Source organism: Spea bombifrons, chromosome 1 (assembly GCF_027358695.1).
Source record: "Spea bombifrons isolate aSpeBom1 chromosome 1, aSpeBom1.2.pri, whole genome shotgun sequence".
NCBI classification, from domain to species: domain Eukaryota; kingdom Metazoa; phylum Chordata; class Amphibia; order Anura; family Pelobatidae; genus Spea; species Spea bombifrons.
Window position 1 is genome coordinate 77847819 of NC_071087.1, and position 12895 is coordinate 77860713.

Below are 12895 nucleotides of genomic sequence, written 5' to 3' on the forward strand. Positions count from 1 at the left end.
GTGTGTGTGTGTGTATATATGTATATGTATATGTATATATATATATATATATATATATATATATATATATATATATATATATATATATATGTATATATATATGTGTGTGTGTGTGTGTTTTACCAATGGATGTTTTGTTAAACAGTGGTGCTGGGTAAGACAGAAATGATACAAAATGCAATGGGTCATCTTCTTAAATTAAAATCAGAAGGAATGTGTCACAACAGAGACTAGCAGGAAAAAGATGGAGGTAAGCTATAGTGAGTTGAAAGGAAATGTTATCGAAATGCCTGCAGCAATGAGAGGCAATGATCAAACACAGTATGAATTATATCGCTAGGTTATTCAATAAGGTCTTCTATATGGGAATAGTTATATGGAGCAACAATATAAGCCATGAGGGGTCATTATTGTGAGAGGTAAAGAACTATTTTAGGGAATGTTAAGCGGTAAATATTAAAACAGTAACAGAGGAGCAGTTATAAAGTGGATTTATATGGAGCACTAAACATAATACTGGGATGAAATCTTAATACTGTTAATAAATGATCGTATCTTTATTTGTACTCATTCTAAAGAATAATGCCAACTTAGTACATCCTTCACCATCTCCACTAAACCATGTAATAATATGTGGTAGCAGACAGGCCCAAACCGCAAAATTAGCCATCGAAATGGCTAAACAAGAATTATAATAATAAATTAAGAATTAGAATAAAATTATTAAAATAATTATTGAAAAAATAGGCCCCATAGATGTGTTAAAGCACTGTAAGGGTAGCATAGCACATTTATAATAAATGTTTCATGTGAACATGATCTGCAAAAAGAATATTTATACAATTTAATGCATCAATAATGCTTGATCTGTTTTGAAGTCTGCCTTAAGTATAAATCGCAAATGCATCGTAAATCTTCCAGTAAGTGGCAGGTGCTAATACGGGACAAATCAGTCAATAGATATTGCAAACCTATAAACAGAATTAGGGAAAAGGATTTCATGAAAGAACCTATAGACAGGATTATGTGTAGTAAGAAGGATTATACCTTAAAAAGGAGAAATAAGATTAAGAAATAGAGGTGGACCGGTAGGTTAAAGAAAGCTGTCAAAAGGAAGAGTTTCAGGTGTCTAAAGAATCATTGATTTCACATAAAAGATGTATTGGAATTGTATGTAAAGATCCAATGTTAAATTTGGAGATTGGGCAGGGAAGCAGTTTGCTTTAAACATTGAACCGTATAACTGTACAACTGCTTCCTGCTTGGCTTTTGCTTCCCCCTCAAAAATATAATTCGTGCTCTTCCTAAGTGACACTTGTGATTGACTAATCACAAGTGACCCATTCAACTATACCCACAAAACCACACTTGCAATCTAACTCTTATCTTTACATGGCATTTTGACGTAATAATGCGAACTATCTATTCCATTGCTACTATTGTACTTGATGTGTAAGTTTGTGTGTATTTATAGGTGTGATATATATGTGTGTGTGTATATATATATCTATATATAGATATAAATACACATACATACACACACGCATACAGAACTAGAGGAAAGACTGAGAGACGTTTGCAGGGAATTAAATAATCTATAATCTACAAAAAGGAAAAACAGAAAATATGGGACCTACCATAAGTAATAACAAATGTCAGTTACTACTGTATTTATTGGCGTATAACATGCACTTTTTAAACTAAAATATGAAGCTGAAACCCTACCTGCATGTTATACGCCGATAAATCCTAGAGCTGCACAATCTTCCCCTGCACAGCTCTCTCGCGCGCCCCCTCTGATGCGGGGTGATGATGTCACTCCTGCCCCGGCATCAGCATGAAAAATAAAACGCAGGAAGATAAAGAGGACCCATACCAGATCTCTCAAAAGGTAGGGAGTCTTGATGGGCCTCTCAAATACTGGCAATATTGGCAATATATAAAATTAATGTGTGTGTGTCTCCGAGTGCTTGTTATACTCCGATAAATACGGTAATTAGAGTGGATTGGCATTCTCCTAGGATATGGGTGACAAGGCAATATTTAACTAGTCAAAATGTAATCAAGATTAAATAAGACATGAATGCGAACAATTGCATAGCTAATAGGACATAGCCTAGAGGCGAATTAAATTATAGAACAAGTGACAAAATGTTACTGTGTTGGGTAAGTAAGTGTCTTCACCCATCAGTTACATTTGTACGTTTAATATTCAGCTTTGAAGGGACAAGTTACCCATGCCTCCATGTTTCTGCCCCACAGTTTGGGAACGAAGAGCAGCAACTAGCCTGGGCCAAGCGGGAGAGTCAGCGAGCTGAAAAGGAGAGACTAGACCGATTAAAACGACAAGAGCAAGAAGACCTGGAGCTAGCAATTGCCCTCAGCAAAGCAGAGATGCCCAGTTCTTGAAAATCAAATCCACCAATTCCTCCACTTCCTGTGTCCATGGGACCCATCGGCAATTGTGTTACAAGTTGGGCAGAGGGGCGAGGAACCCCAAAATGACTCAATGTTAAGCTAGCCTTCTTATATGTCTGAACTATTAGCCAATTACCGGGGAACTGTGGCTGCAATATCATTCTTAAACTACCCAATGGGAATTATTCAGTGAATCATCTCATGTTTATCCTATTGTTTTATATCAGGGAGGTAGCCCCATTCATTTATTGTCCTTTCCTTAACCTACAAACCCCTATCCCATCAGCTGCACTCAGCTTGTACAAAGCGTTCACCAGGTATGACGGCTACACACATGATCACCAGTAAAAACAAGTGTCATAAAGTAGCGTTTCTTTGTTAGACGTTTTCAACATTGCATTTTCAGCGTTCGTAATGGGATCTGGATTATTTCGTCTAACTTTCCTTTGTTCACATGGACTTCATTTAGAGCAAGTGGCAGCTATTTCAACAGTCAAACAGAAAACCACGCAAGTTTGGGGAAAAAAAAGAAATATTAGCAAATAATCTCGGTTATGATGTGATTTAAGACGAAGGACTTCATTGGTAGCAGATAATGTGATTATCAGTATATATTTTATCTTCTGCAGATGATGTTCAATGGTTGTTCCATCTATTTTTTAGTTAATAGTGGTAAAAATATAGGATTTCTTTTAACTATTTAAAGTTTTAAAATATTTTGAAGATGCACTTTCACTGCAAATTTGAGCTATGGGATCCCTTTCACCTTTTTATTTTAATGTTTTTTTTTAGCAGATGGATGCTTTGGAATGGAAAGTAAGTAAATGTGGTTCCCTTAAACAACTTCAAGTATAAACTGTCATAATTTTGCTAGCTTGGCATCATTGCTCTGTGTAGTAGGATTAACAAATTGATTTGGTCTAACAGCCCCAAATATTTAGGAAACTAAACAAGCTACTTCATCTCTCATCAATCACAAGCTTGGATGAGGGCCCAGCGAAACTGGATCTGAAAGCTGGGTCAGTCTTTGTTATCTTGAGCGTAACACCTCTGTGAATGGAAGATCATCCCAACAAATATGCAGATGAGATTCCATACTCCAGCATATTAAATGATTACGCTGTGTAAAATTGCTGGCAAACTTACAGTGCACGTGAAATTAAACTCCCCTTAAACTCCCTAGTTTCTATATGCAAGCATGTTTAAATGCAAAAAAAGGAAATTAAAAAAACAGTTAGTTGGGTGGTGGCAGGGGAATGCCTTAAGGTCATAATAGACTCTTAATGAAAAGTTATACAGTATATTTCATGTATACTGATTCTGCTTTTACACTGTGCTAAAATTGTTTCAGGAAGTTTTGTGTGCATCGACACTTCCAATTTGATAGCACAAATTAGATGTTTTCAGCTTATTAACAATTTTATTACCAGCACCAAGATTGATTTAATGTACTGTGAATTCAAAAATGAGTAGGTGTTTGAATATATATGCCTACATGTATTGTTTTCACATATGACACAACAATGTAAAAAATAATTGAAGCTTCTTCACTCCAGCTAACTTATGGTCACAGCCTGTTTTTGATCTCATTTTGCTATTCCAGCCCTTCTCCTTAATATCAACCCAGAGATGCAAAGGGCTTTATTCGTTTTATTAAAGAGAAAGTTGTATTTCTGCTATATGATGTCATTTGCATCATGAAAAGCCAATCTCGGTGAGCTTGTGCTGCTGGAAGAGCTTGGCTTGTCCTGTATAATGTATAGAGGTTTCTTTGGTGCCCTTACACATCAACTTATGCATTATACAGGGCCAGCTCAGCCCTTCTTGCCGGAGAAATTTGCTAGTGCTAATCCTTTATAATAGTCAAGTGACGGAGGTAAAACCACAACTTTCCCGATAACTCTTCTGTTAGTGGATTAATCCCATAGCAAGGTGGAAGTGCTGTGCTGTCATGTTGGGGGTGAAGGGCAGTTAATGCCCCAAAATATAAATCAAAGTGGCAGCATGCTGGCTATGAATAAACACACACATTATAAAGACAAGTTATTAGAAGACCAAGGAAACATTACTTATTTAATGGTACTGTCTCTTTGGCCAATCATAATGAATTTTATCTTAAAGCCATTAATATATAGTTTGCAGTAGAAATTTTCATTATGGTAATAAATCACCACAGCAGTAGCTCTTTACGAACGCTGGGGAAAAAAATGGGCACTCGGTGTACAGCTTGAAAGCTATAAGACTAAACATGAAAGTCTAGTTAAAATTGTTCCAATTTACGCTTGTTTCCATCGTGTGCACAAAGAACCCTCTTTTTCTCACACAACTTAACTTGAATCATTCTGAATATCACCATTAAAAGGGTCAAGGTGCAGTTTGAACTGTCATGTTTGTGGTCCGCAGTCTATCATTTTATGTAATAAAGGAAGCAAGAAAGCAAAGGAATGCATGGTGATTCCACATAGCAAATCTGGTTTATTAGGGTAATCGGAACAGAAACCTGCATATTAGGGTGATCTCGATAGAAACCTGCGTGTTAGGGTGATCTCAAAAGAAACCTGCTTATTAAGGTGATATCAGTAGAAACCTGCTTATTAAGGTGATCTGAACAGAAACCTGCTCTGGAAATTTTCAACAAACTATATCATGTAAGTAATATATTATTAAATGATAATCATTATAATGTCCCTTTACTAACACTCCAGTATCACTGAACATCTGATATGTTATCCCTGTACAGTCTGGAGCACACAAACTTGTATTTTTATTGCAAATTTAAGCTGTAGCATGCCAAGAGAAGCAAAACTTCATGTCTAATACTGCTGCTTAGATTGCAGGTTGGATCAATCTGTGAAAATAAGTAGACCAAAGTAAAACAAAAAATAAAAAGGTGCACGATTGGGTTACTTATAATGGAGAAAGGTGTTAAACTACCCACATCTGTTCAGCTGGGTGTATCAAATCCATAGCTGTGAATACATTAAACGTAAAACAATGTGAATCTGAATCAGTGATGTTTTAATAGTATGTATTGTTCTTGTTTTAACCATTTGGCTGCCAGTGGTGCAACTGTGAATAGCACAAACAGCACAGTAAGCTGTTTTAACTTGGTGAATTTTAACACAGATATATGTGCAGGCTCCTATTTAGTCTCAGACTCCACCTCCTTGTTTGTTTTGTTTTTCTGCTTTTTTAAGTAATTGTTTTTGAAGAGAGGGAAATGGCCACTGCAAACTTAAATGTAAGCTTTCTAGGTAGAATTTGATCAGGTGAGTTGAAATAAAACCCTCTGCCTGTTAAAGCCTTGACGATTTAATGAAGAGGTAGTAAGTTACCCTTCATCATTGCACTTTGATCTCTGCTGGACACAGCTCAGGGGATGGTGGAAGTTATGTGTCTGTATGTATTCTGCCAATCCTTTGCAGTATATAATGCCAAGAACCTGTCGGTTGCTCCATGCTGTTATCCCACAATATTAGGAAAAAAGCGCAGAGGAAGGGGAATATATTAAGTATTAATCCGTTATCTGTGTCTATTGTTTAATATAAGAGAAATGTTATTGTTTTAATATAATAAATGAAAAGTTACTTTTTTGGAATGTGTTGTGTCTTAAATTTTGAGTCACATGTTTTGTTTTTTTTGTGAAGTAGCGATGACCAGTATTTGTCGTTTTGTCCTATTGAAAATGTTTATTCACTTCCTCACTCATTATTTATTGTTTATTATTTGTTTTATATAGTGCCATTAAATTCAACAGGTGAGGAGGGTCCTGGTCAAACAAGCTTACAATAATAATTGAGTAAGGACCTCTGTACGGTCTATTCACTTGACCCCTTAAGGACAAAGTCATCTTCAACATTTCTGTTATGTCCTCTTTCAGCCATAATTTCTAAATGTTCTCTTTTAGTGTATCCACACAAATTGTTTTTCTTTTGTCATTCCCTGCAGCACTGACAATGAGATGTAGCTCCAGTCCCTGGTAGGGTAGGACCAACCTCTACCTCCAAACTGCCCCCTCCCAACTTAAAGTAGGAGCTCATGCTCATTGCCCCTTTTTTATATGTATCTATTTTCCTAGAGTCCATGCAAGGGTCTTTCTCATATTTACCTACACACTTTTGGTTGAGCAAAAGCCAAGAAGTCATTGGGCAGGCTGTCTGTCCTCCTTATGTCACTACAGAAGTATAAGCCCTCTGGCATTAGTCTCTAGTGTCTCTCCTCCTATCCAAGATGTAGTTGTGAGTTATGACTGATAAACATAATGAGGTACCCTAGGAGGAAACCAGTGAATTCCTGACTCGGTTCTGGTTCCGAACTTCAAACTAATTTTGATTTTTTTCAGAAGCCAGATAGCTTTGATGCCCTTGACTACGGTGGCTCCCTCCTCAGTTAGTTTCTCTGTAGCCCACAAGTGTTAGAACAGGTGTCCCTGTTCATCTACCTTGGAACCTGAGGGTCTTTTCGTTGGAGCATTGACATCTGAGTAAGGTGGAAAGTTGAGAGGAAACTGCCTTCTTTCCAGCTGAGGAGGTTGACAAGCTCATTTCTGCAGAGTTATAGTCTCTGTGGAATTCATTTTCATGGAAATGACCTGCTTGCCACAAAGGGAATGAGTTGAATGAGAGGACATTATCCAGCTGCCTCTTTCCATCAATGATGCCTGGCAGAATATCACCATGGATTGTTGGGTTCTTCATATTATTCCCTCAGATGCCTCTTAAGTGGTGTCCTGCCTTGCAGCTCCTCAAAACTTCAGACGTTTAAGGACATTATTCTAGATTTAATAACAAAAGAGGTTCTAATACCAGTAACTGTTTTTATGTGGTTCAAATGTCTCATCTCAAATGTAGATCTCATTGCAGATGTATATTTCCTGAACCTTTTTATCTTGACCATCAATTTCAAGATGTAGACCACAAGTCACCCCTGGGGGGTCCTCCATTCGATGGACTACTGGACCTGCAGGATGCTTACCTGCATATCCCAATTTTCTGTGGCCACCAGATGTTCATGTGACACAGGGATTAGTTCAGAAGCACCGGATAGCCATTATGGAATCTCTTGTAAGCAGCATGCTTCAGCTTCTGGATGGATAGTGATTCTCAAGAAATCTATTTCTGGGAATGGTGATAGAGAGAGGATTTGTTCTCTTCAGGAGGCGCCTGTTAAAACATTCCTCCTATCCTATGAGATAAATAATTATGCTTTTATCATCTTGATGACCACCAAGACATTTGGTAAAATCTGCGGACTGATGGGTAAGAAATTATACTTTTTGCAAAACATGGGTCCCGTTACGTCTAACATTCCATCAGCTGATGGATTGTGCAGGAAATTCAAGAAGCGCACACTGCTGAGGGTACAGGACCCCTATGGGAGTTACAGCCCACTACCCTGTTTCCATGGCTGAATTGCTGCTAGAATAATTATGACCAACAGGTACACAAAACAAAGCAAGAATTCAGCACATACTCAGCGAATACCATTCAAAAAACAACTAAAGCACACCCCTGATCCAGAGTTGTAAGACTACAGTGTGGTCCACACTGGATACCGTTGTCAAACACTACTGTCTTCTCTTGAGGACTCCTGTTTGGCAGAAGTTTTTTGCAGTTAGTGGTGACTTGATTTATTCTTCCCACCTTCTATATCTTTTTTATATTTCATTGTCACTGCATCCAGGAATCACAAGGGAATGTATACATGTTTACATTTTTACCTGCAAATTTGTCTGTGCGTATCCTCCAGCAGTACTACTTTATTTGTCCTATATCATGATTTTTGTTCATAGCCTTCTGTCGCTTTGTTATTACGCAGAGGGGCGGTTGGAAGGGGCAAGTATTTTTGGTTTCTTCCTACCTTACCACAAGAGGGAGCTTAAGCTGGAGCTATATCTCATTGTCAGAGCTGCCAGAGGATACACATTTTTACATTTCTTTTAAAACCATATTAATCTATATAGTCTATAATTGAATATCTCATGAATATTTTAAATTATTTAAAACATGGAAAAAAGTTTTACAGGTTTTGTTTTTTTTTGGTAATCACTTTTTTATTTCCAAAGAAGAAAATAGAATGGTATAAAAGGGTGCAATAAGGTACACAGTTATGAATCCATCGCATGTTACAGCAAGATTAACAGCACAGTGCAGGTATTGGCAATGCATACTTTATGCGAGCAATTATGTCTGAGCAATCTGATTAATCATAGTCCACAGCAGTGGGGAAGACGGGGTACTGGGTAGGTGCCAAGGAATATTGGGGAGAGAAAAATAACACCTTAAAGGGATATTTGTAAATACTGAAAGGATTTTTTAATATAATTATATTTGTTAATACAATCAACCACCTTCCCGTGGGCAGACCTGTGGCCTTGCCACAAACTCAAAACCACTTACCTTAATACCTGTCTGATCCGTCATTAGCCAAGAGGGCCAGCTCCTTCACCTTGCACTCTGGCTCAACTCTTAGGACCCGCTTTCTGAAGGAGGGAGGGGATGAATCTCCCGATTGTAATGGTATCAGGGCTTTTGCTGCCATCAAAAGGTGACAGATTACAGACTTTGTGTACTGTGAAGTCGGGATGGTAGTATGCTGTAAGAAGAGAAACCCTGTTGTGAATGGCAGTTTCTTATCTGTGAACTTATGTAGTAGTGAGTGGATTTGGCACCAGAAGGTAACTTAAGACAAAGCCACCATAGGTGAAGAAATGTACCTGGAGATGCTCCACATTGACATATTTGGTTGGTAAACATGAGTCACTGAGGGGTGTATACCAATTAGCCAACAATTTGTACGACATCTCCTGGTCCTTATTACTGAACTACGATGGGTGAGGATGTATATTTTTTCCCACGGCTCCAGGGTGAGGGAGATCTGCAGCATTGCCTCCGATTTTCCGTGTTTGAACATCATTGTAAGGAGACAATCCAAAAGGACAGTATAGTTAATATCACATGATGTTAGAGAATTGAACAGCACATGTAACAAAAAAAAATACATAGGTCTGAATCCCAGGAACATAACTCAGAGAGCCCTCATGGTCTCCTGGCAAGGAACTGCCTGGATTCTGTTTAGCCCATACTTTAGCAATTATATACCACACAGACCCGTTATCACAAAAAGCCTATTATAGTCCAGCAGGGGGGATCTCCCCATCGTTAACGCACACCCCCATCCAGAGCCAGGCAACCCAGTGAGGTCCCCCCATTCTCAAGAGTTTTTATAGCACTCGATGGCCGCGATGAACGATGGATAGGCTCTTAAGTAGGAGCGACCAGAGAGCCTCAGGATTAAGCAGCCATCGTCCCTTTTATACATTGTACACAGCTAGTGCAAATGAAAAATGCAAAATATATTTGGAAACACCTCATATGCCTAGGATTGTCATTTATTTTGGCTTTTATATGGCTAATATTAAAAGCTGCACATAATTATTTTCCAAATCTTAATATTTTCAAATAGGGTATTCTGAGTCTGTACGTTCAACAACTCTCTTACAGATCTCAGAACGCCACATTATAATATATATAGATATACACACACATACACTCACTGGCCACTTTATTAAGGTACACCTTGCTAGTACTGGGTTGGACCCCCTTTTGCCTTCATTCTTCGTGGCATACTTTTTACAAGTTGCTGAAAACATTCCTTAGAGATTTGAGTCCATATGGATATGATGGCATCACGCAGTTGCTGCAGATTTGCCGGCTGCACATCCAGGTTTGAGATGATGTGAGCTTTGTGACGTGGTGTATTATCCTGCTGGATGGAAGATGGGTACACGGTAGTCATAAAGGGATGGACATGGTCAGCAAAAACGCTCAGGTAGGCTGTCACAAACCTGTCGAAACCGAAAATTCTTCATGCACTTGGCTCTCCCCCTACCTAAAATAAATGAATAATAAAACATAAAAAAACACACTTTTACCAAACCAAAATTGGACAAAAAAATAACAATATTAATATAAAAAGTATCTCACAAAAGTGAGTACACCCCCTCACATTTTTGTAAATATTTTCATGTGACAACACTGAAGAAATTACACTGCTACAATGTAAAGTAGTGAGTGTACAGCCTGTATAACAGTGTAAATGTGCTGCCCCCACAAAATAACTCAACACATACAGACTCTTCAGACTCTTCAAGATCCTTTCTCGTTTCCTCGTCAGGTTTTTTATTTATTTTTTTTTATTTGCAGATTTGTGATGCAACCCTAATGAAACCCTAATGCTACTTGTCCTAATATGCCGATTGTTAAGCTGTCTGCAAGCACCTCATGTCTCAAGGGTTATCTCCTTCTGTTATTTGTTATCTGTTTGTGTCACCGATGTGATGACAAGCTTTCATACATGATACAATGGGAAGGGGAACTAGGTTGCACGTATGATGTCCAGGTCTGGTACCGTGCCCTTGTGGCCTTTCAGGGGTATCTAAAAATGCCACACATTTTAAAACCAGCCCGTAAGGTCTGTATGGCTGTCGTCCCAGAAGGAAGCCTCTTCTAAAGCTGATGCGCAAGAAAGCCCGAAAAACAGTTTGCTGAAGACAAGCAGACTAAGGACATGGCACTGGGGAGCTACAGTTTATTGAGGGAACCATGAATGCCAACGTGTTCTGTGACATACTGAAGCAGAGCATGATCCCCTCCCTTCGGAGACTGGGCCATAGGGCAGTATCCTACATGACCCCAAACACACCTCCAAGACGACCACTGTCTTGCTAAAGAAGCTGAGGGTAAAGGTGATGGACTGGCCAAGCATGTCTCCAGACCTAAACCCTGTTGAGCATCTGTGGGGCATCCTCAAACAGAAGGTGGCGGAGCGCAAGGTCTCTAACATCCACCAGCTCTATGATGTCGTAATGGAGGAGTGGAAGAGGACTCCAGTGGCAACCTGTGAAGCTCTGGTAAACTCCAAGCCCAAGAGGGTTAAGGCAGTGCTGGAAAAGAATGGTGGCTACACAAAATATTGACACTTTGGGCCCAATTTGGGCAATTCCACTTAGGGGTATACTCACTTTTGTTGTCAAAGTTTTAGACAGGAATGGCTGCATGTTGAGTTATTTTGAGGGGACAGCAAATTTACACTGTTATACAGGCTGTACACTCACTACTTTACATTGTAGCAGAGTGTCATAAAATATTTACAAAAATCTTTTGTGAGAAACTGTATATATGATTAACAGCAATCCCACTCCTGTCATGCCCAGGTAACCAGTACATGTTGGAATCTGGGTATGCCTGGGCATGATAGGAGTGGGCTTGCTGTTATCTCCTATCATGCATAAGCAGTCAATTAATGCTGAAACCTAGCTAGCTGCCCATCCTGTGTATTGATGCTGCCAGCAGTACGGGGTCTGCACATCACCTTCAGCCTCCCTGTGTCATGCTCCCCCATTACACATCCATGCTATCACACACATTCATTCATTGATTCATTCATTCTATCTTGCTTCAGCCACCAAGGAGAAGGGGAGACCCCTTCAGTGCCTCCTTCACAGGGAAGGGGGAGACCTCCATCCAACAACAGCAACAGCCACTACAAAGAGGGAGACCCCCCTTTGCCCCACGACTGCCTAACCAGCTGCTGCAGGGAGCGGAGAGACCTCCCTCCACCTCGCAACAACCACAGCAGCTGCCGTGTAGAAGAGGGAGACCCCGTTCCACCTCTGTATGACAGCCGAATCTTGCTGACGAGGACCTTGGCTAGCTTACTAGATCTTGTTTGCTGATGCCCCGACCTCGGCTTGTCTTCGACCTTGACTCTGACTCTTCCACGTGGTCCTGCCTTATATTGGTGTCTCCTACTTCGCTGTGCATATTTTTGGTTGGGTTTTTTTTTATAAGGTTTTTATTTTTATAGGGAGGGCATGGGTGATTATTTTTGTCTTTTGATTTTTTACACATAATTATCATTTTTTTTTAAACTAAAAATATTTTTAATGTTTTTTTCTCTTCTAGAGACCAATGCACCATAACTAGAGATCCCTTATGTGGTGTTTGCAGGCCCTAGGGATCTCTTTTGAAACATGGGAAACCCTTGTGATGTCATGATATTAGTAGGGTTGTTTCCCTCTGCAGCCAAAGCACATGCCACTGTACACTTCTTTTTTTCACCGTACTCCTGCACACAGTACTTGCCGCAATCTCCGTCACTGGCCACTGTGATGTTTCATTACATAACTTCCTCCACCCTTTTCTACCCTCCCCATTCTAGGTGCTAACAATCCTGTTCCTGGTAACCATAAATATGACTTTATCTTCAGCTTGTGCTTGTTATATAGATCTTGTACATTGACTCAATCTCTTTCTCCATATATTGTCAGTCCATTCAAATAATCTTTTTTCACATTAGCCCTGTAATTCCACCAGGATACAGAGTTTATTGACATTTTCATATCCAAGCAAGTCTCTGAAATGTCTTTCAGAAAAGACCATGAACCATGAACCAAAAAAGATTTGATTTTTTTTTT

At 39.2% G+C, this 12895-nt stretch overlaps 1 protein-coding gene across 2 annotated transcripts in view; it reads left to right on the forward strand.

The window, feature by feature from the left end:
- The window catches only part of EPS15L1 (epidermal growth factor receptor pathway substrate 15 like 1), a 68599-nt gene extending 65312 nt beyond the window's left edge, over positions 1-3287 (forward strand). For both annotated transcript variants that reach the window (XM_053464424.1, XM_053464432.1), the window contains one exon: positions 2263-3287. In XM_053464424.1, the coding sequence (XP_053320399.1) occupies positions 2263-2409 (147 nt within the window). In that variant the 3' untranslated portion in view covers positions 2410-3287. The remainder of the gene's footprint in view (positions 1-2262) is intronic.
- Positions 3288-12895: the final 9608 nt, after the last annotated feature.